Source organism: Zootoca vivipara, chromosome 11 (genome assembly GCF_963506605.1).
Source record: "Zootoca vivipara chromosome 11, rZooViv1.1, whole genome shotgun sequence".
NCBI classification, from domain to species: Eukaryota; Metazoa; Chordata; class Lepidosauria; order Squamata; family Lacertidae; genus Zootoca; species Zootoca vivipara.
The window spans coordinates 46,167,018-46,190,403 of record NC_083286.1 but is presented as its reverse complement, the minus strand read 5'-3'; the positions used below and the strand labels follow the sequence as shown (position 1 = coordinate 46,190,403).

General features: G+C 42.5%; 1 protein-coding gene across 3 annotated transcripts in view; it reads left to right on the top strand.

Annotated features, from left to right (window-relative positions):
* The window catches only part of OSMR (oncostatin M receptor), a 40,509-nt gene that overhangs the window by 9,283 nt on the left and 7,840 nt on the right, over positions 1–23,386 (top strand). Inside the window, exons 3-13 of one of the 3 annotated variants that reach the window (XM_035100381.2) lie at positions 2,283–2,442; positions 3,564–3,642; positions 4,480–4,682; positions 7,538–7,697; positions 9,115–9,372; positions 10,266–10,404; positions 11,365–11,513; positions 17,034–17,173; positions 19,293–19,458; positions 21,230–21,306; positions 22,599–22,821. In XM_035100381.2, the coding sequence (XP_034956272.2) occupies positions 3,573–3,642; positions 4,480–4,682; positions 7,538–7,697; positions 9,115–9,372; positions 10,266–10,404; positions 11,365–11,513; positions 17,034–17,173; positions 19,293–19,458; positions 21,230–21,306; positions 22,599–22,821 (1,585 nt within the window). In that variant the 5' untranslated portion in view covers positions 2,283–2,442; positions 3,564–3,572. Of the gene's footprint in view, positions 1–2,282; positions 3,643–4,479; positions 4,683–7,537; positions 7,698–9,114; positions 9,373–10,265; positions 10,405–11,364; positions 11,514–17,033; positions 17,174–19,292; positions 19,459–21,229; positions 21,307–22,598; positions 22,822–23,386 lie in introns of all 3 variants that reach the window. The other 2 variants (XM_060280318.1, XM_035100383.2) reach the window with 2 other exon arrangements.

Below are 23,386 nucleotides of genomic sequence, written 5' to 3'. Positions count from 1 at the left end.
TGGGAACAAGGGAGTGAGTGAAGATCTACATAGGAGACAGGGGTGGTGGTCAAATCACCCTTTGTTGTTGTTTAGTTGTGTCCAACTCTTCGTGACCCCATGGACCAGAGCACGCCAGGCACTCCTGTCTTCCACTGCCTCCCGCAGTTTGGTCAGACTCAAGTTGGTAGCTTTGAGAACACTGTCCAACCATTTCGTCCTCTGTCGTCCCCTTCTCCTTGTGTCCTCAATCTTTCCCAACATCAGGGTCTTTTCCAAGGAGTCTTCTCTTCTCATGAGGTGGCCAAAGTATTGGAGCCTCAGCTTCAGGATCTGTCCTTTCAGTGAGCACTCAGGGCTGATTTCCTTAAGAATGGATAGGTTTGATCTTCTTGCAGTCCAGCAGTTAATCAAAGGCTGTCGCGGGCCCTGATGCACATTTTTTATGTCCTAACTTATATTTATAGATGCCTCTGGGCAAATTAAGTTGGTGGTTGGCTGGACTTCCATCAGCGTAGTGCTTTTCATTGTCCTCAGCTGTGAGCAAAGTTTTTAAAAGAGGATGTAAAGGTGCATTGGGGCTTGGGGCCCAGCATAAAGACCCGGGGACTGGCTCTAATAATGCCCTTGACCAGTAAAATAGACAGAGGCTGACTGTGTGGTTTTGTAACCCTGCTACATCCCATTTCTTTAAAATGCATGGTTTCGTTTTATTGCAACATCATTGTAAATCAGTGCCATGGCATAGTAATAAAGGAAGCTGCTTAACTGTCGCAACATCTGTGGAAACATCAAAGTTCTGTAAATATAGAGAGCTATGATATGCGCTGAAAAAAATAGCGAATATGTTTGCAACTATCACATTCCATCTTAGTTCCCAAGAGCTCAGGGTGCTGCATGCTGGCTTCTAGATTCAACAACCTGTTGGGTTGGACTGGGAGAGAGTGAGCACTATACATCTCACCTGAGTGGCAATTTGAAACCAAGTCTCCCTGGTCCTGGTTCTCAAGTCTAGCTCAGGAGTGGTAAAATTGTGGCCCTCTTGACGTTTCTGAACTACTACTCACATCCTACCTGACCATTGACCATGCTATTTGGGAGTCCAACTACAACTGGAGGGTGACAGGTTTCCCACCAATGCTCTCGAGTCTAGCCATTCTACCATACCCTACCCTACCATAACATTTTGAATCCGTAATCCTGGACACCATCTTCATCTTTCATTGTGAGAGCACAGGGACCATTTCAGTTGCCATGACCTTGCGTGATCTCTCATGGTGGTTTCCCCCTCCCCCAAAAGTGCTTTTCCAGGCATGGTGCCCCAAAACACATGTTTTGGGGTTGCCGTGCAAGATCACAGACCCCGATAAAGCACTTTTCCGGGGGTGGGTGGGTGGATCACACTGCAAAATCATGTGAGATCACAGCAACCCAAATGGCCCCTGTTCTTTCACAATAAAAAAATGAGATTTCCCAATTTTTCTGGGATGCTTGCCGGGTATGCCGTACTGTTTTATCATTTCCAATACAGGCTGATGTTGGCAGATATTTCATTAACTTCCATCAGCATGACCAGTTCAGAAGATGGGATGCTGTATCTTAATGTTGAACCTTACTTTGCTGGCTGACCATTCTGAATTGCATCCAATGGGTGATTTATATGCATGTGCTATTTGGCACATCTGGCACTGAAACAAATAGATTTGGCTGCTCCTTCCTTGTCCTTACTGGAATCTATCACACAGCAGCCCATTAAACATCGCAGTCTAGTGGAGCTCCAACATAATCTATGCATTAACTGCACACATATGGGTTCTGTGGTTTACTTTTGTTTAAAGGGAAACAAAAAATTCCAGAACATCTTTGTTTCTGCATAGGAACCTTCCTTCCTCCACATTCTCTATGATTACTGATTTTTAGGAAAAAAAAATTGGCTAGCTTTTAGAACACTTGACATTCATAAAAACAAGAACAGTCACAGCAAAAACAAAATACTGCTACATTACTGTGGAGTTCTACCAGGGAAATATTTTCCAAATGCCAATTTAGGACTGCAAACTCTTCTTGTTCTATCTGTGGAATTAATACTGACATTCTACTGACGTTTTTCAGGGGGCAAGAAATTAAACAGAAAGAAATTTTAAAAAGAAAAAGGTGCTTGAAACTGTAATACAATGCGATAATGTTTATATAAGTAATGCTATTATTTCAATAAGTATACATTTAATCACAAGTCATCATAATCTTTACAAAAGCATTTCAAGTCTCATCATATTTATCCATGCACAATCTGTGTCTAAAAGCAATCCATTCATAGGCTGCAAGAGTTGCCATATCTTCTATCCAATGATCAAAGGGGGCCAAAAGTATTATCTTCCCAGTGAATCAATATTGGTCTTTTGGCAGAAGCAAGGGCATGACGAGCCCATCTGTGCTAATGAGCTGTCATACCCCATAAAACTGGTAAATATACTTTGTACGCATTTCTTCCTAAAATGGGGGGTGGGGAGGCTATATGGTATTCCTGTAAATGTATTTTTATGTGCCTGTTTTTTGAACCAGAACTGTGTTACTAAATCGAGAGAATTCTGCTGCCTGACCAAGAGCTGCTTTCTGATCTCTGTGTTAGTGCAGGACACATGAATTAGGTTGGGTTGCATCTTAGCATAAAGGAATCTTGCAGTTTAGCACATACAGTAAAGCAGGGAAAAGTTGGTTTTAACCTCAATTTAAAAAGCATACACTAGATAAACACCACATTTTTTTTTAAAAAAAAGGCAGTATCAGATAATTTTATTCAGTGGCTTTTATACATAGAAAGTCCTGCTTGTTGGCATTCTTGGAGTTATATTTACAGGTAGGTAGCCGTGTTGGTCTTGTGTAGTCAAAACAAATAAAAAAAATCCTTCCAGTAGCACCTTAGAGACCAATTAAGTTTGTCATTGGTATGAGCTTTCGTGTGCATGGATGATAGTGAACTAAGGTTTCTCAACATGGGCGCTTCATTCTGTAACAATTTTTTTTATTAGTTTTCATTACAGTTGTGCCACTGTCATGATCCGGCAGTTTGTTCCTGTGCTCACAGTGGCCAGAGACTCCTTAAACAACTCCCAAGCAACAGTTATTCTGGCTCCTAATTGAAAACTGTCTAAGTTAGGGAAAAGTCTCAGAGAGGCTTGACTGAGCAAATAGGCTCAATCAATAGCAGTGCTGCCCTGGTAAGGTGTGGCAATGCACCATATGACTGACAGGTGACATCACTTGATTGGTGGGTACCATAGCTGCCAAGTTATCCCTTTTTTACAGGGATTTTCCCTTATGCTGAATAGGCTTCCTCGCAGGAAAAGGGAAAACTTGGCAGCTATGGTGAGTACGCGTGACTTAAAATAAAAATTAAATTGCCAGTTTGGATCTCCGGAGGGTCAAGATTAGCCCAGGGACTACCCTATTTCTGTCCAAGATTATAGCGGTTCAGATCTACTATTATTATTTTATTACATTGTTTGAAAATTAATTTGGGGTTGTTGAATGTGATTCCAAACAGAGGATTTACCCCAAAGAAATGTATTGCTTGTTTCTTTCAGGTATAACCAATGGAGCGTTTGGTGCTTCAGACGGTAGTGCTCTATATAGTATTGCATTCTGGCCTGTTTGAAAATCAAGGTATGTATATGAATGCTTATTTCCTCGAAAAAAATAGTACATATATAGCAAGGCAACAATGTGTGTTTGAGTGTGTGTACCAACTGGGATTGGTAATTTCCTGCTTTTAAAAAGAAAACTGGTAGAACTTACGAGTATGTACCATAGTACAGTGGTACCTTGGTTTAAGAACAGTCGGGTTTAAGTTACAGGTAGGTAGCCGTGTTGGTCTGAGTCGAAGCAAAATAAAAAAATTCCTTCAGTAGCACCTTAAAGACCAACTAAGTTTATATTTTGGTATGAGCTTTCGTGTGCATGCACACTTCTAGATGTATCTGAAGAAGTGTGCATGCACACGAAAGCTCATACCAAAATATAAACTTAGTTGGTCTTTAAGGTGCTACTGAAGGAATTTTTTTAGTCGGGTTTAAGAATGATTCGGTTTACAAACTCCGCAAAACCGGAAATAGTGTCCCGGTTTGAGAACTTTACCTCGGTCTAAGAACGGAAGCCGATCGGTGGAAGGGCACCAGCGGTGAGAGGCCTCATTAGGGAAAGTGCGCCTCGGTTTAAGAAAGGTTTCAGTTTAAGAATGGACTTCTGGAATGGATTAAGTTCGTAAACCGAGGTACCACTGTATTCAATGGAGCACACTTCTGAGTAGACAAGGCCAAACGAGGTACATTTTCTAAGTATCTGTGTCCTTAAGTGCAGGGATTTTTAGTTATTTTACACAAAGCAGAAGTACCAGGTGATATGCTACGCCACAGTTGATGGAACTATTCTTGGGTAAATGTTACCCTAAAGACTGTTCAACGGATCCTGAAGTGTCAGCGAGTCTTTTCTTTTCTCCCTTAGATCGTAATCTGTTTCAACCTAGAAACCTTGAGATTTCCATGAGGATTCGTCTTCAGCAGCTATCAGTGAAATGGGATGTTGGCAGTGATTCTGAAGCAGATTCTGAAACAGAATTTGTTTTTAATATCCAAGTCAATCGAACCGAAGAGAAGATTATTGACTTCCCAACATTTCGTGAAGTTCCCAGACCCTGGCTTCTCCAGGTATAGGTGGGAAAGGCCTGGAACTGGAGAGAGCTTTTGCCCGTCAGTGTAGTTAATACTGGGCTTGATGGATCAATGGTCTGGCTCAGTTTTAGATGGCTTCCTATGTTCCTATGAAAACCAGATAAGCCACATACATATGTGTTCTCTTCTATGCCTGTTATTCAAAATACACTTACCAGGCTGCATTAGAAAAAGCAAAACATTTGAATATAGGCTGGGGAAAGCTATTGTTCTATGTTGAGTTGAAACCCAAGATTCTTAATGCCTACCACAATCCTTAGCCAGTTCCTTAAACTGCTGTAAATACTCAGAATTGTAATTGCAAAAGGGCTGAATCATAGAATTAAATACAGTAGCACCTCGGCTTACGTTACCCTTGGGTAACGTAAACTTTGGGTTGCGAAAGTGGCAAACCTGGAAGTGTTTCACCCCGTGCGCATGCACAGAAGCGGTCTACCGCCATGCGCACATGCGCAGAAGTGGTCTACCGCTTCTCCTCCGGTTGCGAAAACCTCGGGATCTGGCTGGACCTCTGGAACGGATCTTGTTTGCAATCGGAGGTACCACTGTGGTATCTTTTCTCTAGTCTTCCTTATTTTCTGGGATATGGAGGCATATTTATGAAAGAATTGCCTTCCTCATTTGCTCTTGAGGAATGACAAAGCTTTCAAATTCAGGCAATGGCTGATTAATGCGTGTCTAAAAGACATGCGATCACCCACATGCACATTGCACTGAACCCAGAAGTGACCCAAAAATGTCAACACAGCATGAAAAGGGTGTAATGGGGGGGGAGTGTCATGGGGCAGGGGGCACTTCTGCATGCAGGGGTCAGGAACAGAACCCCCGTGCGAAATTGCTATCAGCTGTGTACAATTTTTAAAAAGCCAAACAAACCCAGGTCTGTAGGGCATTGTCAATTTCTCCTTGGATTTTGTTAGCACGTAATCAAGCATGGGCTGTAAGTTTTGTGAATAAAGCTGTTTAAAATAATAAAAATAATTCAGTATTTAAGCTTATGGTTAGTCCTTTTAAAAGTAGAACCAATGTTCAATAGTCCAGCAATAAATGGAATGCTGCGGTGTGGTGTCAAGCAAATCTAGTGGATTTTATTACAGAAATTTAAGGTATATTTAATACACTTAACACATACTTCAGGCTATCATTTAATCTGACAAAGTAGAAAGTATCTGTCTAACCTATCTAACTGAAAACAAGTGGAACATAAGATATAAGTCTGTTGTGTGTTTGTGTGTGTGTATGACTAGATCTTTGACTGAGTTGCTAAACCAAGCTGATATTAGTGGAGCTAGCTTTCAACGTATTGGTCTTACGTATGTTTTATTAGCGACTGCCTCCACTCGTATGTGAATGTTGCCAAATCCCAGGCACATTTTGCAAAAGTCAGAAAACTCAAAAGGCACCACTGGTGTATGTTGAGTCACCAAAATGGAATGCCATGCATTCACTTGGAAGTCTGGGAATGATTCAGGCTTATTCGTTTAGTCTGCGATCCAGTGTTATCTTTCAGTAAAAGTGGCTAACCAAGAAAACCAAGGAAGCTCACTGAGTGACCTTGGGCCAGTCACTGCCTCTCAGCCTAATCTCCCTCACAGGGTTGTTGTGGGATTTAAATGAGGGGGGGGGAGAAGCATGTAAGACACGTTGAGCTCCATGGAGGCCAAAGGTGGGATATAAATTCAACAAATAAATAAATAATCTAGAAAGACTTTCCAGATTGTTGTAGGGAGACCTACTGAATAGTGTGGTCTGTGTCATTTGGGGCTGCAGTGAGAGGGAAGGATTGCCTGGAATTGAGCAGAGGAATCTTAAGCCAATGTTTAAGTTCAATAGACAACCCCCCCCCCACCTCCCAGCACTGCAACCTCATGCAACACACATGTTGCGGTAGGTCTTTCTGATCCAGACAGGTTATAGCAAGTACCGGTAAGTGGAAAAACACAGAAAAAATAGAAGTGAACCATTGGAGGGGAAAATTGAATAATATTATAATTTTAGAATATTTAACGGTGAAGATATGCAGAATGAAAGGATTTAAGGTCAGTGAGAAAGAGGAGGACTGGCTGGAGAAGTCACTGAATTATTTGGGTATGTTTGAACAAATTGAGGTAATTAAAATTTTAAAAGCTAAATAAACCTTGCAGAATGTGAGATACAGAATTGTACATATTGTACATATGTACAGAATTGTACATATGATTGATATAAATATGTTTTATTGTGGATGTACATCCACTGTATCGGCAGCCTGGGGGGGGGGTTCACTTTTGTTTGTCGGGGTTGTTGGTGATTGGTATAACATGAAAATAATTTTTAAAAAACTTTTAAAAAAATGGGAGGGATGAGGCACAGTGGCTTCCACAGAGGACGAGGACATAGACAAGGAGGAAGAATGAGGAAAGATCCGTTGTGCAAGCTTGAGTTCTGCTCATGCAATATTGGAGACAGCCCTATGATTATTATTTTTAGAACGGTCACTCATCCACATACACAGATGCCTGCACATTTCATAAGCTAAAGCGTATAATCTGTAGAATTCTAGAGTTGGGAGGGACCATGAGGATCATCTAGTCCAGGCATCCCCAAACTGCGGCCCTCCAGATGTTGTGGCCTACAACTCCCATGATCCCTAGCTAACAGGCCCAGTGGTCAGGGATGATGGGAATTGTAGTCCAACCCCCTGCAGTGCAGGAATCTTGCACCCAACATGGCGCTCGAACCCACAACCCTGAGATTAAGAGTCTCAGGCTCTACTGATAGAGTTGTCCCTAATTATTCAACTAAGATATATATTGCCTCAGTGTTTTCCTTTTCAATTGCCTGCTTTTTAGGAGAATTATACGACCATTCTCAGTAAATCAAAAAGACATCTGCAATGGAACTGGACTTCAGAAATACCCTTGCAGTGTGCAGCTCATGCAGTAAGGATCAGGAGCATGGTGAGGTTTTCAGAAGTTTGGAGCGACTGGAGCCCATGGAAGATAGCAGATGGTGAGCAATGAAAGAGCAAAATTCCCATTGGGGCAGGCATGTCAAACCTGCGGCCCTCCAGATGTTTTGGACTACAATTCCCATCTTCCCCAACCACTGGTCCTGCTAGCTAGGGATCATGGGAGTTGTAGGCCAAAACATCTGGAGGGCCGCAGGTTTGACATGCCTGCATTGGGGGAACTGTATTATCACTGTTGCATGTAAGGATAGAGACCCTTTAGCCTGGCCGATAGCAAGGGCGTTTTTGAAAGCTGTTGCTCCAAATATAAGGCATGCTTGTTTACACATTTACACACACGTTTTGTTGGAGAACAGCATTACAGAATCGGAGGAAGTGTGAATTTTGAAAGATATTGGAAGAATTTTGAAAGAATTTTGTGCTTCATTTTTTATGTCCTTTTGGGAAGTGTTGATGTGTTTGATTTGCATTAAGATCTTATCTGCTTGCTCCCTTGCCTGCTTGATGATTTCATTTCTATACTGCTCCATATACTGAAAATATCTCTAAACTGTGTACAGAAAACTGAAGCAACAACGGACAGCTTAAATGTTAAAATTACATACAGTTGCATGTGAAAATGTTACATTAGTACAATGTTACACACAAACACACGCATATACAGTGGAACCTCGGTTTACGCCTACCTCCGTTTATGAAAACCTCCGTTTACAAATGCTGCGGACCCGGAAGTGTTTACAGCCGGGTTCCACGGCGTCGGATGCACAGATGCAATCTGCGCAGCGTGCGCATGCGAACAAGCGATCTGCGCAGTGAGTGCGTGCGTGCGCAGAAGCGCTCTATCGGCGCTTCGCGCGCATACAGAAGCGTGCCTTCAGCGAGCGAATGCCTCGGCGAGCAAACGCCTCCACGGAACGGATTGTGTTCACAAACCGAGGTACCACTGTATACAGTATAATCCATATCAATTCATTTTCCTTCTGACACCGCTTCCATCCCTAGGACTCATTAGAGTCAAAATATCAAGGAAACCTCTGAGACAACTTCAAGATGAAACAACAACATCCAGGTGGTTTGTTGTTTGGTTTGTTACCCCCAAAAAGCTCAGAACCATGTAGAAATTTTAGGACTGTCCTATGTACCTAGTGGCGTGAGCTTTCATAGAAAGAAGCCTTTGAGGTGGTGGTGAAGTCACACACACAAATGTACAGTGAATTCCAGTTACAATGAATGAAACGTAATCCTATAATACTTCTTCAGAAGTAAGCCTCATTGTGTTTGTTGTGTTTATTCTCTGGTAGGAATTGTTGCCCTGGAAACTTTTTTTTTATTTTTAAATTAAAACTCTTAATTTACAGAGTGGGGCTGCAATCGCCTCAAAGGGTGCCAGTTGCATTGTCACAATTATATGTACAAGCAAATCTCTCTCTCCCCCCCCCCCCCCGTTGCTTTGTTCAGGGCTGGATGTCGTAAACATTCACTGGTATTTCTTATGGCCAGAGGCCGGTGAGAAGATCGTTGAAATGGGTTCTGACGTCAAGTATTGCTGCATTGGGGCAGAAAACAAAAGTGTGCCGAATTTTTACTTTGGTGATATGCAGATGAATGTTGGACTGCAACGAAGAGTATTAGTTACTTTGAAAAATGTTACTCGTTCCAAGAGACTTGGCTACACTATCCAGTGTGCTTCCGAAAGTGCATCTCTCTTTGTGACCAGTAAGCAGAAAATATTTGGTGTTTCCATTGAGGGAGGGGGATTGTGTCCCATCTGAGCAGCTTTTTATACTTACTGGCCAGGTTCATGAAGTTTTGTAACAGGAATACCTGAAGAGGAACTCGTGTCCTAAAGCTGGGGTGAGGAACCTTCTTTCATCCTGTGAGCAGAGCTTCTCTTTATCCTCTGAGCAAGAGGCCTTATCACAGTTCAAGGGCACATTCTATCTGATAAGAGAACTTGAGGAAGACCACTGACGTGCCTGGCCTGGAGAGAGTCCTGTGGGCCAGATGAAGACCAGGGGGAGAGACATTTGATGCTCCTCACCCACTTTCCACAGGACTGCCTCCTATCATTCTTCACACACCCCAAGATATGTAGAGGCCCTTCTCCATATCCTGATACGTGTGCATGGGTGCTAGGTTAAGTTGGGAAGAATGAGAGAGTTTTTTTATGTGGCCACACCCCAGTTTGTGCCCCATGTCTCATTAAGTTCCTACATCTGGTGATGAGTTTTGTTCACACATGCTTTTTAATTCCCCATGCTTTTTTTGGCCTGAATTGGGTGTTTTAATAATTTGCCATGCAGTTTTCAGCTTTAAAAAGACTGCTGATGATTGTTCTGTTCTTTGGACATTATTAGCCACCTTGAGTGAAAGTTTGCAAAGTAGAAAGATATGATATAAGTTATCCTAATAAATGAATATCCAGAAAGTCACCATGAGCGGCTCTATCAAAGGTGGCAAAAATATCAGTTCAAATTGATTCGATCTGCAAAATTGGTAGTCAGTTGATGGTGTGCTCACAGCTGACCCTAACAGTAATTGTCTTCCAAGGTGGTTGAAAGAATGAAATGAAAGAGGAAAAACATCATAACCCAGCCTTGTTTCAACAGACCAGCCTGATAAACCCAAAGACCTAGCCTGCAAGACAGAAGACATGATTAACTTAAATTGTACCTGGGATCCTGGTGATAGAGCTAAATATACGAATGCTGATTTGCAATGTCCAGCAAACTTCACATTGTCTGATGGGTAAGTGTTCTGAAACCCTGATGCTGACAGGAGAGATCCTTAGGAAGTGACAACAGTTGTGCCAGGCATCATAATAATAACCCCCTTTTTTTAAGGAAATGAGTTGTTGATGAAATGAATTCTAGGGAGAGAAAGTGTCCTGGAAGATGATCAGAGGGTTGGATCAAATTGATTATTTGCACACAGGACTTTAGGTAGAGGAAAAACTTTATATTTGTGCACTAGGGGTGGAGGGGCTTATAGCCCTCCAGATGATGTTAAGATACCGTTCCCATCATCCCTGAGAGCCCTGACTATTGGTCACGCTGGCTGGGGCTTAAAGGACATGGTTCAGAAGGAAACCTAGTTAGTGCTAACTAGTAATTTGTACTTGAGGTGGTAGTGGGTGTCATTTTAGGGGGTGAAACTAATTTTTTTTGCAAATTTCTTAAATGAGGGGGCTTTAAAATATGTTTTTGAGTGTGAGAAATTCAACTCTGCTATTATTTTTGTGATTGGACAACATTTAGCTTGGTAAGTCTACATTTGAAGAAGCAGCACATAAACTGCTTTCGAAAAACCAAAGAATTTTAATTTTACCTTCTGGAAATGTCAAGTAATGCTTAATGATGATGATGATGATGATGATGCAAGTACTTGGCAATCATTTTTAATTATTTCTATGCATTTTTACACACAAAGCAAAACTAAATTATATTAACAACCAAAATATCTTTTGAAATCTCAAGTAAAGTAACGACATTTTAGCTCCCCTCATTTTTGCAATTTGAAAGTTGAAAAATTCAACATGCCCTACAGGGGGTGGTGTGGGTGGTAGGTGGGAGAAATGTATGCATTTTTTAAAACCCTGATTTCCACTCCCATTATGGTCCAAATATTCTCTAATATTCTATTTCTGATGGAAGAACAATAAACTCTCTTTTCTTCCTCTCCGAAACGTCAATCACCATGTATCGAAAGTTCTTCCAACGAAACGTATTGCAGCTCGACCTCTGTACCATCCTGTTCATTCAAGATGGGCAAGCAAACCATATACGATTTAATACTGACATCCAGAAATTGCATTGGAGAGAAACTTACCAATCTTACTGTTGATGTAGCCCACAGAGGTAAGAGTTTATTTTCTCTATCGGTGTTACACTTTACCTACTACCACCACCTCTAAAATAAAGAATAGGTTCCTGCATATTGCAGCTGGGGCAAAACATTAAATGAAAATTTAAGCTATACCCTGACATCCCCAAGTGGGTAAAATGAACTCTTAGGTGATCCAGTTCATTTCCACAAAGAGAATTCTGGGCAAGCCGAAATTCCAGATTGGTAAATCTCAGCAAATATCTCCCTTTTACCCTGTTCTGTTTGCTCCCAAGTGATAAGAGGATGAGACTCCTACTACTACCAATGGAAGCAGAAGAAGTAGGAACACAGAAAGCTGTCTTCTACTGAGCAGCAAGTCCATCTAGTTCAGTATTGTCTATACTGAAAAGCATTGGCTCCCCAGGGTTTCAGAAGGGCTACTTGGAGATGCTGTGGGTTGAAGCTGGGGTCGCCTGCATGCAGAGCAGGTGCTCCACCAGTGAGATAAGGCCAAGCTAAATGCTTGTGTTAATTTTAACCCATGAGATGGCGGTGCTTGCAATGCACTGCCTTGCCCCCTTGGTATTTCCCAGTTCCAGTATGTGGTAAAGATCCAGCTCCAAATTTCCTGCTGCTCTTTCCTTACAGGTTGGCTGCTATGAGAACAGGATTCTGGACTAGATGTGCCATTGGCCTGATACAGAACTTAATTGCCTCCAGAACTTAAACGGGGTGCAAAACAAGAGCAATATGGAATTCCCCCCCCCCCGTTGCCTGTAGGGTGAACTACATTTAGCTGCTGAATGAATAAAATAATAGTCAAGACATATCATTTATATTAACAATGAATGTTGACATGACCTTCAGAAGGATCTATACCAGGTTATCGGTGGGGTGGGGTGTTGTTGTTGTTGTTGTTGTAAGGGATGGTCCACTCAATATTATGCAAGGAAGATTTAGCCCTATGGCTAAATGGATACTGGTAGCACCCGTTCCCCCCAGGCTTGATTTGGATTGAGACATGGGCAAAAATAGCAAATAAATGCTCTGATCAATGCACATATCTCCTGCTCACTCCTTCACCTTAGTTCTCCTGCTTGCTCTCATTTCTCTCTTCTCCCTCTTTGGTACTGCTAAAGCTGTGAAACTGATGCCAGGGATGTTGGGAAACACAGCAGGACTTCTGGGAAACTTGGCTCAGTGCCCTGTTTGCATTTGAGATAAGTGAGGGAGACCTTATTTTCTTCCCTTGTCCTGCCTCTGTAGCAAAAGCAGGTTGGTGCTGGGAGAGAGGGGGAAAACCACTTCCGCATCCCAATGGAGGTGCTGTTGTGGGCGGGGACCTTCTGCACTCTCGCGATGGGGCTGGGAGCCCAGCCCCTCACGTGCAGGGAGTTCCCGCCTAGAAATTAGCATAAATTACGTCGTCATCTGCCCAGAGAGTAGTGAAATATTCCGATAAAGGTGTTGGGGGCGGAGCTTGTCCTGAGCCTGTGGAGGTCAGGGCCGTAATGCACGCCCCAACGGCAGCCACAGAAGGCGGTTCCGGTAGATGTACATCACTGGGCAACTTGCTGGTGGTTAACTTCTCACAGATTGCAACACACGGGTTGCAGTCAGATTTAGTGGTTAGGTTCCAATGCCTAAGCCAATACCGCTCAACATCTTGAGCTGCCAGAGTTGATAACTGGGCCTTTTTTTATTTCAACAATTTGTATACAGCTCCATATTTGAAAGAAATATCGGAGCAGCTTACAACATTGTACAAATATCACAAGTAGATAACACAAAAAAGCTATTGTGACAGCACAGAACAATTTGATAAGCTATCTTTCTTAAAACAGCAACCTAAAACTAAAACAACTAACATATAGGGACCATAATGGCTACTAGCAGAACCAAAATACAACTGAGACAAGCAGACTTACCCACCAAGTATCTGTTGTTGTTGTTGTTTAGTCGTTTAGTCGTGTCCGACTCTTCGTGACCCCATGGACCATAGCACGCCAGGCACTCCTGTCTTGCACTGCCTCCCGCAGTTTGGTCAAACTCATGTTCGTAGCTTCGAGAACACTGTCCAACCATCTTGTCCTCTGACGTCCCCTTCTCCTAGTGCCCTCAATCTTTCCCAACATCAGGGTCTTTTCCAAGGATTCTTCTCTTCTCATGAGGTGGCCAAAGTATTGGAGCCTCAGCTTCATGATCTGTCCTTCCAGGGAGCACTCAGGGCTGATTTCCTTAAGAATGGATAGGTTTGATCTTCTTGCAGTCCATGGGACTCTCAAGAGTCTCCTCCAGCACCATAATTCAAAAGCATCAATTCTTCGGCGATCAGCCTTCTTTATGGTCCAGCTCTCACTTCCATACATCACTACTGGGAAAACCATAGCTTTAACTATACGGACCTTTGTCGGCAAGGTGATGTCTCTGCTTTTTAAGATGCTGTCTAGGTTTGTCATTGCTTTTCTCCCAAGAAGCAGGCGTCTTTTAATTTCGTGACTGCTGTCACCATCTGCAGTGATCAAGGAGCCCAAGAAGGTAAAATCTCTCACTGCCTCCATTTCTTCCCCTTCTATTTGCCAGGAGGTGATGGGACCAGTGGCCATGATCTTGGTTTTTTTGATGTTGAGCTTCAGACCATATTTTGCGCTCTCCTCTTTCACCCTCATTAAAAGGTTCTTTAATTCCTCCTCACTTTCTGCCATCAAGGTTGTGTCATCTGCATATCTGAGGTTGTTGATATTTCTTCCGGCAATCTTAATTCCGGCTTGGGATTCATCTAGTCCAGCCTTGCGCATGATGAATTCTGCATATAAGTTAAATAAGCAGGGAGACAATATACAACCTTGTCGTACTCCTTTCCCAATTTTGAACCACTCAGTTGTTCCATATCCAGTTCTAACTGTAGCTTCTTGTCCCACATAGAGATTTCTCAGGAGACAGGTGAGGTGATCAGGCACTCCCATTTCTTTAAGAACTTGCCATAGTTTGCTGTGTTCGACACAGTCAAAGGCTTTTGCATAGTCAATGAAGCAGAAGTAGATGTTTTTCTGGAACTCTCTAGCTTTCTCCATAATCCAGCGCATGTTTGCTATTTGGTCTCTGGTTCCTCTGCCCTTTCGAAATCCAGCTTGCACTTCTGGGAGTTCTCGGTCCACATACTGCCTAAGCCTGCCTTGTAGAATTTTAAGCATAACCTTGCTGGCGTGTGAAATGAGCGCAATTGTGCGGTAGTTGGAGCATTCTTTGGCACTGCCCTTCTTTGGAATTGGGATGTAGACTGATCTTCTCCAATCCTCTGGCCATTGCTGAGTTTTCCAAACTTGCTGGCATATTGGGTGTAGAACCTTAACAGCATCATCTTTTAAAATTTTAAATAGTTCAGCTGGAATATCATCACTTCCACTGGCCTTGTTATTAGCAGTGCTTTCTAAGGCCCATTTGACTTCACTCTCCAAGATGTCTGGCTCAAGGTCAGCAACCACACTACCTGGGGTGTACGAAACCTCCATATCTTTCTGGTATAATTCCTCTGTGTATTCTTGCCACCTCTTCTTGATGTCTTCTGCTTCTGTTAGGTCCTTACCACTTTTGTCCTTGATTATGGTAATCTTTGTACGAAATGTTCCTTTCATATCTCCAATTTTCTTGAACAGATCTCTGGTTTTCCCCATTCTATTGTTTTCCTCTATTTCTTTGCATTGCTCATTTAAGAAGACCCTCTTGTCTCTCCTTGCTGTTTTTTGGAAATCTGCATTCAGTTTCCTGTATCTTTCCCTATCTCCCTTGCATTTTGCTTGCCTCCTCTCCTCCGCTATTTGTAAGGCCTCGTTGGACAGCCATTTTGCTTTCTTGCATTTCCTTTTCCTTGGGATGGTTTTCGTTGTTGCCTCCTGTATAATGTTACGAGCCTCCATCCATAGTTCTTCAGGCACTCTGTCCACCAAATCTAAATCCTTAAACCTGTTCCTCACTTCCACTGTGTATTCATAAGGGATTTGATTCAGATTGTATCTTACTGGCCCAGTGGTTTTTCCTACTTTCTTCAGTTTAAGCTGGAATTTTGCTATAAGAAGCTGATGATCTGAGTTACAGTCAGCTCCAGGTCTTGTTTTTGCTGACTGTATAGAGCTTCTCCATCTTTGGCTGCAGAGAATATAATCAATCTGATTTCGATGCTGCCCATTTGGTGATATCCATGTGTAGAGTCGTCTCTTGTGTTGTTGGAAGAGAGTGTTTGTGATGACCAGCTTGTTCTCTTGACAGAACTCTATTAGCCTTTGCCCTGCTTCATTTTGAACTCCAAGGCCAAACTTGCCAGTTGTTCCTTTTATCTCTTGATTCCCTACTTTAGCATTCCAATCCCCTGTAATGAGAAGAACATCCTTCTTTGGTGTCATTTCTAGAAGGTGTTGTAGGTCTTCATAGAATTGGTCAATTTCACTTTCTTCAGCTCCGGTAGTTGGTGCATAAACTTGGATTACTGTGATGTTAAAAGGTCTGCCTTGGATTCGTATCGAGATCATTCTGTCATTTTTGAGATTGCATCCCATTACAGCTTTTGCCACTCTTTTGTTGACTATGAGGGCCACTCCATTTCTACTACAGGATTCTTGCCCACAGTAGTAGATATGATAGTCACCCGAACTGAATTCGCCCATTCCCTTCCATTTTAGTTCACTGATGCCCAGGATGTCGATATTTATTCTTGTCATCTCATTTTTGACCACATCCAGCTTACCTCCATTCATGGTTCTTACATTCCAGGTTCCTATGCAATATTTTTCTTTACAGCATCGGACTTTCCTTTCGCTTCCAGGCATATCCGCAACTGAGCGTCCTTTCGGCTTTGGCCCAGCCGCTTCATCAGCTCTGAATCTACTTGTACTTGTCCTCCGCTCTTCCTCAGTAGCATGTGGGACGCCTTCCGACCTGAGGGGCTCATCTTCCAGCGTCATAACTTTTATATGCCTGTTGTCTTTGTCCATGGAGTTTTCTTGGCAGGGATACTGGAGTGGCTTGCCAGTTCCTTCTCCAGCTGGATCACGTTTAGTCAAAACTCTCCACTATGACCTGTCCATCTTGGGTGGCCCTGCATGGCATAGCTCATAGCTTCTCTGAGTTATTCAAGCCCCTTCGCCACGACAAGGCATTGATCCATGAAGGGGACCAAGTATCTACTAGCATATATTTATACGGTGCTTTTTTCTGGGGGGGGGGACACAGGGGTACGCGTCCCCTCATTCACATTTTGTGAATCTAAGTTTGGTCTCATTGAGGGGCAGTATTTCAATATGAGTAGGAAAATGAGAGTACTCCTAAACAATTTTTTTTAAAGAAAAACACTCTATTTATAAATAGCAGCAGTAGCTGTCTCACTTCCTCTTATCTGCATTTATGTTCCAAGACTACAGCAGAGGCACCTCCAGTTTTGATCATGGAATTCTATGAAACTATCCTGAAATAATTCAGAGTTATTATTGCACACGTTTTACTGTCCAAAGTCACTGAATTGCTCTTTCAGTAATGTACATTTTTCTTTCTCAAACTAGTTCATCCTGCAGCCCCCTACAACCTCCTTGCAGGTTATACAAACGCTACTACCATCCAGTTACAATGGCAGATAAATGAAACAAGCCAAGCCCTGTTGCTGTTATGTGAAATTCATGGTGCTTCTCATGATGGGGAACAGGTAAGGAGGAAACATGATTAGCACAAAGAAATGTGTGGTGGTCTTTTTCAGATTCATAACATTTGTGGCTTCCCTGTTAAATTGCTCAACATCTAGTGATGGCGGAGAGCTTAGAAAACACTTAGACGGCAATCTTTTGCATGGTTGTTTTAAGAAGTATGGAAACTAGTGCTAAAGGAAAAAGCTTACTTACAAAATGTACACTTTAAAAAAGGGGATCAGAGGCATATAAATTTCATGAAACGTGGTATTGTTTTATTGTACATGGTTGTAAAAAAGAAAAGAAAATAACTTAAGCCGCCTGTCTACACATAAGCAGCTGTGGTTGGGAAAGCAAAAGCAACAAACAGATTTGTGACGATGTATCGGGCAAGGTCCTACACCCATCCATTTTACAGACTTGTTTTGTTTTTCTTTATATTTTGTTATGCTTTAAATTTAACATTGACAGTGTTATGGGTCTTGCTGTATTCTGTGTGAAAATTCAATATACACAATGGTTTTAAAAAAAGAATACGCAGATTAGTCTGCAAAAGCGAAGTAATTTTTTTAAAAAAAAACATGGCACAAAACTTTCAACTCCTGAAGGGACCCCCGTGTGTCAAGATTTTATTCCACAGAACTGTGGCATATAGTGCATACCTGCAAATGCTTACAAAGGAAACTACTTGTTCCCAAGTTTTTGGGAAGCCATGGTTTATGGCTTACAGCAAATGACTTCTTGTGTCACTTCTCCCCTACACCAACAGGGGAGATTTCACTTCTTTTCTTCGCTTCTATATAAAGCAGTATAGAAACGAAATAAAATCACAGAATTGTAGAATTGGAAGGAACCCTAAGGGGCATCTAGTTCAACCCCCTGCAATGCAGGAATCTCAACCAAAGCATCCATGATAGCCCATGAAATTTGATTTGCTGTGACTTCCAAATGTGTGATTGGGCCTTGTTTCCCTTGAAACAAACCACAACCTGATGCTAAGCTATGTTATTGGCTTCCTAGTTGTTGTTTTTCCTGAACTAGGCACAGTGGTCCTGCATTCACACAACAAGCTTTTTTTTTTGCTTTTGTTAGGGGAGGAGTGAAGTGGGAGTCATCTGCTTGTTCATTGTAAGCCATAAACTGTGGCTTACTGTGATCAGTGGTGTGACTGGTGCCCATTGCGACCGGTAGGACAGAAATAGGTGGAGCCACAGTCAACGTCAAGCAAAGCCAACTATTTCTAGTTCAGCTCCCATGCTCTTCCCAACTTAGTTCTGCAATGGCAACACTGAGCTTAAGGAAGAGGAAGCTGATAGCTAGTGCCACAACCAGGACTGGATGCATTAAAGAAGTCAGGCAGGTGTGGGCTGCCTGAGGACAGAGTGAGGTTGGTGGAGCAGTGCCTCATTTGCCCCAATGGACCAGCCGCCGCTGATTATGAGGTGTGAATGAGACTACTACCAGTATATTGAGTTGGGCTGGCTTCCATGTAATCATGGATGTGATTATAGCATTAATTGTTAAAGCTGCGAGCACAAAAAGTTGGTACTTTCAACCAAAGCAAATAAGCACGCATTGTTATTGTTGTTGTTTAGTCGCGTCCGACTCTTCATGACCCCATGGACCAGAGCACGTCAGGCACTCCTGTCTTGCACTGCCTCCCGCAGTTTGGTCAAACTCATGTTTGTAGCTTCGAGAACACTGTCCAACCATCTCATCCTCTGTTGTCCCCTTCTCCTTGTGCCTTCTTTATGGTCCAGCTCTCACTTCCATACATCACTTCTGGGAAAACCATAGCTTTAACTGTACGCATAATCATAGCAAATCTTCTATCCTTAAAGACCCTGTTAAATATATAGATTGAAAACCAACATCACAGCCATGTTATAAACAAAGGTCCCACCCTTAGCCAGGAGTAGCTTAGGACTCCTTGCTGACCAGTGTTGGAGTGTGTGTGATCTAACATGAAAGTCCTGGTTGAAACTTGATTCCTTTTGATATAGCCCTGTTCTGCATCTTATTAGTTTCTAATGTGGATGGATGTATTGCATAACACGTTATTTTAAATGCAACAAAAGGTTTTTAACAATAGGAAGCTGTAGTTTGACCCTAAACATGTTTAATGTTCATGTTTTGCAGAAAAATGTTACACTGCAGTACAGTAAAGATTCACATCCCCAAATTATCCTGGATGGGTTGCAGCCTTCTACAAACTACACATTAAAAGTACGCTGTGGTGCTGCTAGACATTTTTGGAAATGGAGCAAATGGAGCGAAAGTAAAACTATCCCAACAGATGAAGCTGGTAAGGATGCCATGTTGTGGGGAAGAAGTTTGTGGTGACTAGGTTTATAATCCTCTTCTGCAGGATGCTGTTTGCCCACATTTTACAAAAATTGTGGGGAAATGGTCAAAAGGGAACTTTTTCACTTTTTGAATGTGCAGAATGAAAAATGGCAAAAGAATAAAAAAACATATGGAGTAGATGACCCACTCCTCCCCAATCTCCCCCTCTCCTTCTTCCTATCATGGGAATTGGGAAGAAGATACAGTAAATTTATTTAATCCTCTACAGACCCACTTGTGCGGGTTAACTAACAAAGGAAAATAATGGCTGGTACCTGTTTTAAAACCATGGGGGCTAGTACATAAAGAGTCCTAGTGTTGTTGTTGTTGTTTAGTCGTTTAGTCGTGTCCGACTCTTCGTGACCCCATGGACCATAGCACGCCAGGCACTCCTGTCTTCCACTGCCTCCCGCAGTTTGGTCAAACTCATGTTCGTAGCTTCGAGAACACTGTCCAACCATCTCGTCCTCTGTCGTCCCCTTCTCCTAGTGCCCTCCATCTTTCCCAACATCAAGGTCTTTTCCAAAGATTCTTCTCTTCTCATGAGGTGGCCAAAGTATTGGAGCCTCAGCTTCACGATCTGTCCTTCCAGTGAGCACTCAGGGCTGATTTCCTTAAGAATGGATAGGTTTGATCTTCTTGCAGTCCATGGGACTCTCAAGAGTCTCCTCCAGCACCATAATTCAAAAGCATCAATTCTTCGGCGATCAGCCTTCTTTATGGTCCAGCTCTCACTTCCATACATCACTACCGGGAAAACCATAGCTTTAACTATACGGACCTTTGTAGGCAAGGTGATGTCTCTGCTTTGTAGGCAAGGTGATGTCTCTGAGTCCTAGTAGCAGAGCTTAAATCCTATCGTTAGGCAGATTAAAGAAGCATAGGAATAGGTCATTAAACCTTCTTTTAATAATGTGTTCAACTGCATGAAGCTGTTTTGCAGTGAAACAAACCACACACTGAAGTAAGTTTAAAATATACTTATCGTCATGCATTGCCTTAAGCAGCAACAATAAGCAAATGCAGGCATGAACATTATTGGGTAGAAATATGTAGGGAGAGAGGGGGGAACAGGAACAGGAAACAAGCCTTACTTCCTCCTTTCCAGGAGAAGAGGGGATGTGACATCACTGAGCCTACTCTCACAAATTAGAACTCTGTGATCCTTAACTCCTTCACATACTAACTAGCATTGTTAGATTTGACTGCAAATCTTCCACATGGACCTCATAATGCAGCAGTGGCAGCAAGGTTTTTTCTCTCCCTCTTCCTCCACTGGGACATCTAGAATACAGTGGTACCTCTGGTTAAGAACTTAATTCGTTCCGAAGGTCTGTTCTTAACATGAAACACCACTTTAGCTAATGGGGCCTCCTGCTACTGCCACGCCGCCAGAGTACGATTTCTGTTCTCATCCTGAAGCAAAGTTCTTAACCTGAGGTACTATTTCTGGGTTAGCAGAGTTTGTAACCTGAAGCATTTGTAACCCGAGGTACCACTGTACTCGTAATAGTTCCCAGGTCCCAAGTCCAATGTTATAAGGTGTGTGTCTGAACGACACTCATGTCCAGCACTCAAGTTTATTCTTGCACACACTACCAAGAGGTTTAGGATATTTTGTTGGAGCTAGTGACAAAGAAGCCTTTTTCAGCTGTTTCCCCCACCTGGGTTTTATAATATGAGTTCCATTCCACAGTGTATAACCCTGTTTTATGTGCTTTGGTTTACAGCTCCATCAGGGCAACTGGATATTTGGAGAGACATCAACTCGTGTTTGGAGAACTGTAGCATAACCATATTCTGGAAAGTAAGTCTTTCAGGTCATGCAGCCAGTGATGATGAGAGATTTCACCCCTTCCACTGCTAATAACTAAAAACTGCAAGGGTTAGACTATTTTTTTAGATAAAGTACTTCACATATACATTGCGCATTACAAATCATTGCTCCGTTACTGTTCCCTAGGAAATTACTAGTATATTTTTTAAGGAGTTTGTTAACTGGAGTGTCAGAAGAACCCTTGATCCTGGCAAAATGTAGCTCCCTAACAAAAGGAAAGGATGGGTAAGCTTGGCCAGGAGGCTTCACCAGTCTAAGCAAATCTTCTTGCCCCCTTAGTACTCTGCTGTCCATATATCCAGAATTCCACAATGGGAGCTTGGGTACCACCTCATTGGGGAGAGACAACAGTTTGGTGGGGCCCATGCTTTGCATGTGGAAGGTCCCAGGTTTAATCCCTGCCATTTCCAGTTAAAAGGATCCAGTAGCAGGGAATGAGAAAAATCTCGGCCTACAGTCCTAGAAAACCAATGCTGGTCCTGGGGTAGTTGGATAAATAGGTTGACTCAGGCTGTGTACACTTGACCAGCTTTCAAGGCTTCTATGTCATTCCTTTTCTTAATTTGGATTGAATCTGGTTTGGCGGGGAAGCACATCAAAACACAGCAATTCATTAGCAACAATGCCCTTAAAAATCCTATGCCCTTTTAAAATGTGGGGTTTTGGGGGGGCGGGGCGGAAGGGTTGTTGTTTTTATTTTGATTATATATTTTGTGGTTTTATATTTCGATTTTATTCTGTGAACCACCCTGAGACCTCCAGGTATAGGGCGGTATATAAATTCAATAAATAATAATAAAAATAACAGCAGGATCGTTATAATAAGATTGGTACGGATTTTGTTCAACGTTGTGTGAACACCAGTTTCCAAACCAGCCATGGGAACACACTGGGCGCAGAGTTAAACAAGTACACAGCCTTAGAATTTTCTCCAACTTGAGCTGTTGGTTTCAAAGAACAGGATGGAACCATGTCCCCTGTTAATGGGCAGGAGTTTTATATGGAAGGGTGGTTTTTTCCCCTTTCAAAAATAAAAAGACTCAAAAGCCATTATGCAAGAGAGTCGTTGTTCCAGAATCTGCCTGCCCAGTTGACTCACTAGTCTTGTCGCTTCACCCAGCATGCAGCTGTCAACTGGCAGCTTCTGATTTCTCAAGACAAAAATACAAAAAGATAAACTGACATTTCTTATAAAGAATAGTCAACAAAAGCAACTTGGTCCCGTTGTAGAAAAGGACATTGTTTTGTTTTCCACCCAATAGGCATCACCAGACTTCCATGCTCATGGCAAAATTGTAAAGTATGAGATATTGTGGGAAAAGTTAGCGGAACCTACTGAAACACATCGCAGTGACATAAGCCCCACATTGAATAATTGCACCATTTCCCTTGGTAACTCATCTTACAAAATCAGCGTCTCGGCAAGGAACTCTGTGAACGCATCTCATCCTGCTGTGATTGTCATCTCGGCAGCTGAAGATGATGGTTTGTACAGCTAAACTTGTTCCAATATGTGGTTCTTCCTTTTGTCCCAATGAGATAATGTTATGCCTACCAGATTTGAGAAATATATGAGAACCCCTGTACACCTAGAACTCCACCTTCTTTCCTTTGTGGAACTGCCATGACTTGGGCTTCTAGCTGGCTGAACGCCTTAGAGTTCACTCAAAAGTGGGTTTCTTAATCCTGTGCATTGAAACACTAAATCGTGTATTTTTCTCCTGCCACCACATCCCAAGGAGATGGGTGTGGCGATCACACAGGGTCCCCGGTCCTTTAACGGTCTATTGATCCCTGCGCCACCACAGTACTCGCTGCCACCAACCAGGTACTCCCCGATAAATCACTGAGTCCAGTCAGGTTTTAGAATGTGAACACAAAACACAGATTACAAGCTTATGGTTACTCAGGTAGTATTCTGTCAGTATCTTATCTTTAGTTCCTATGTTGTTGTTTAGTCGTTTAGTCGTGTCCGACTCTTCGTGACCCCATGGACCATAGCACGCCAGGCACTCCTGTCTTCCACTGCCTCCCGTAGTTTGGTCAAACT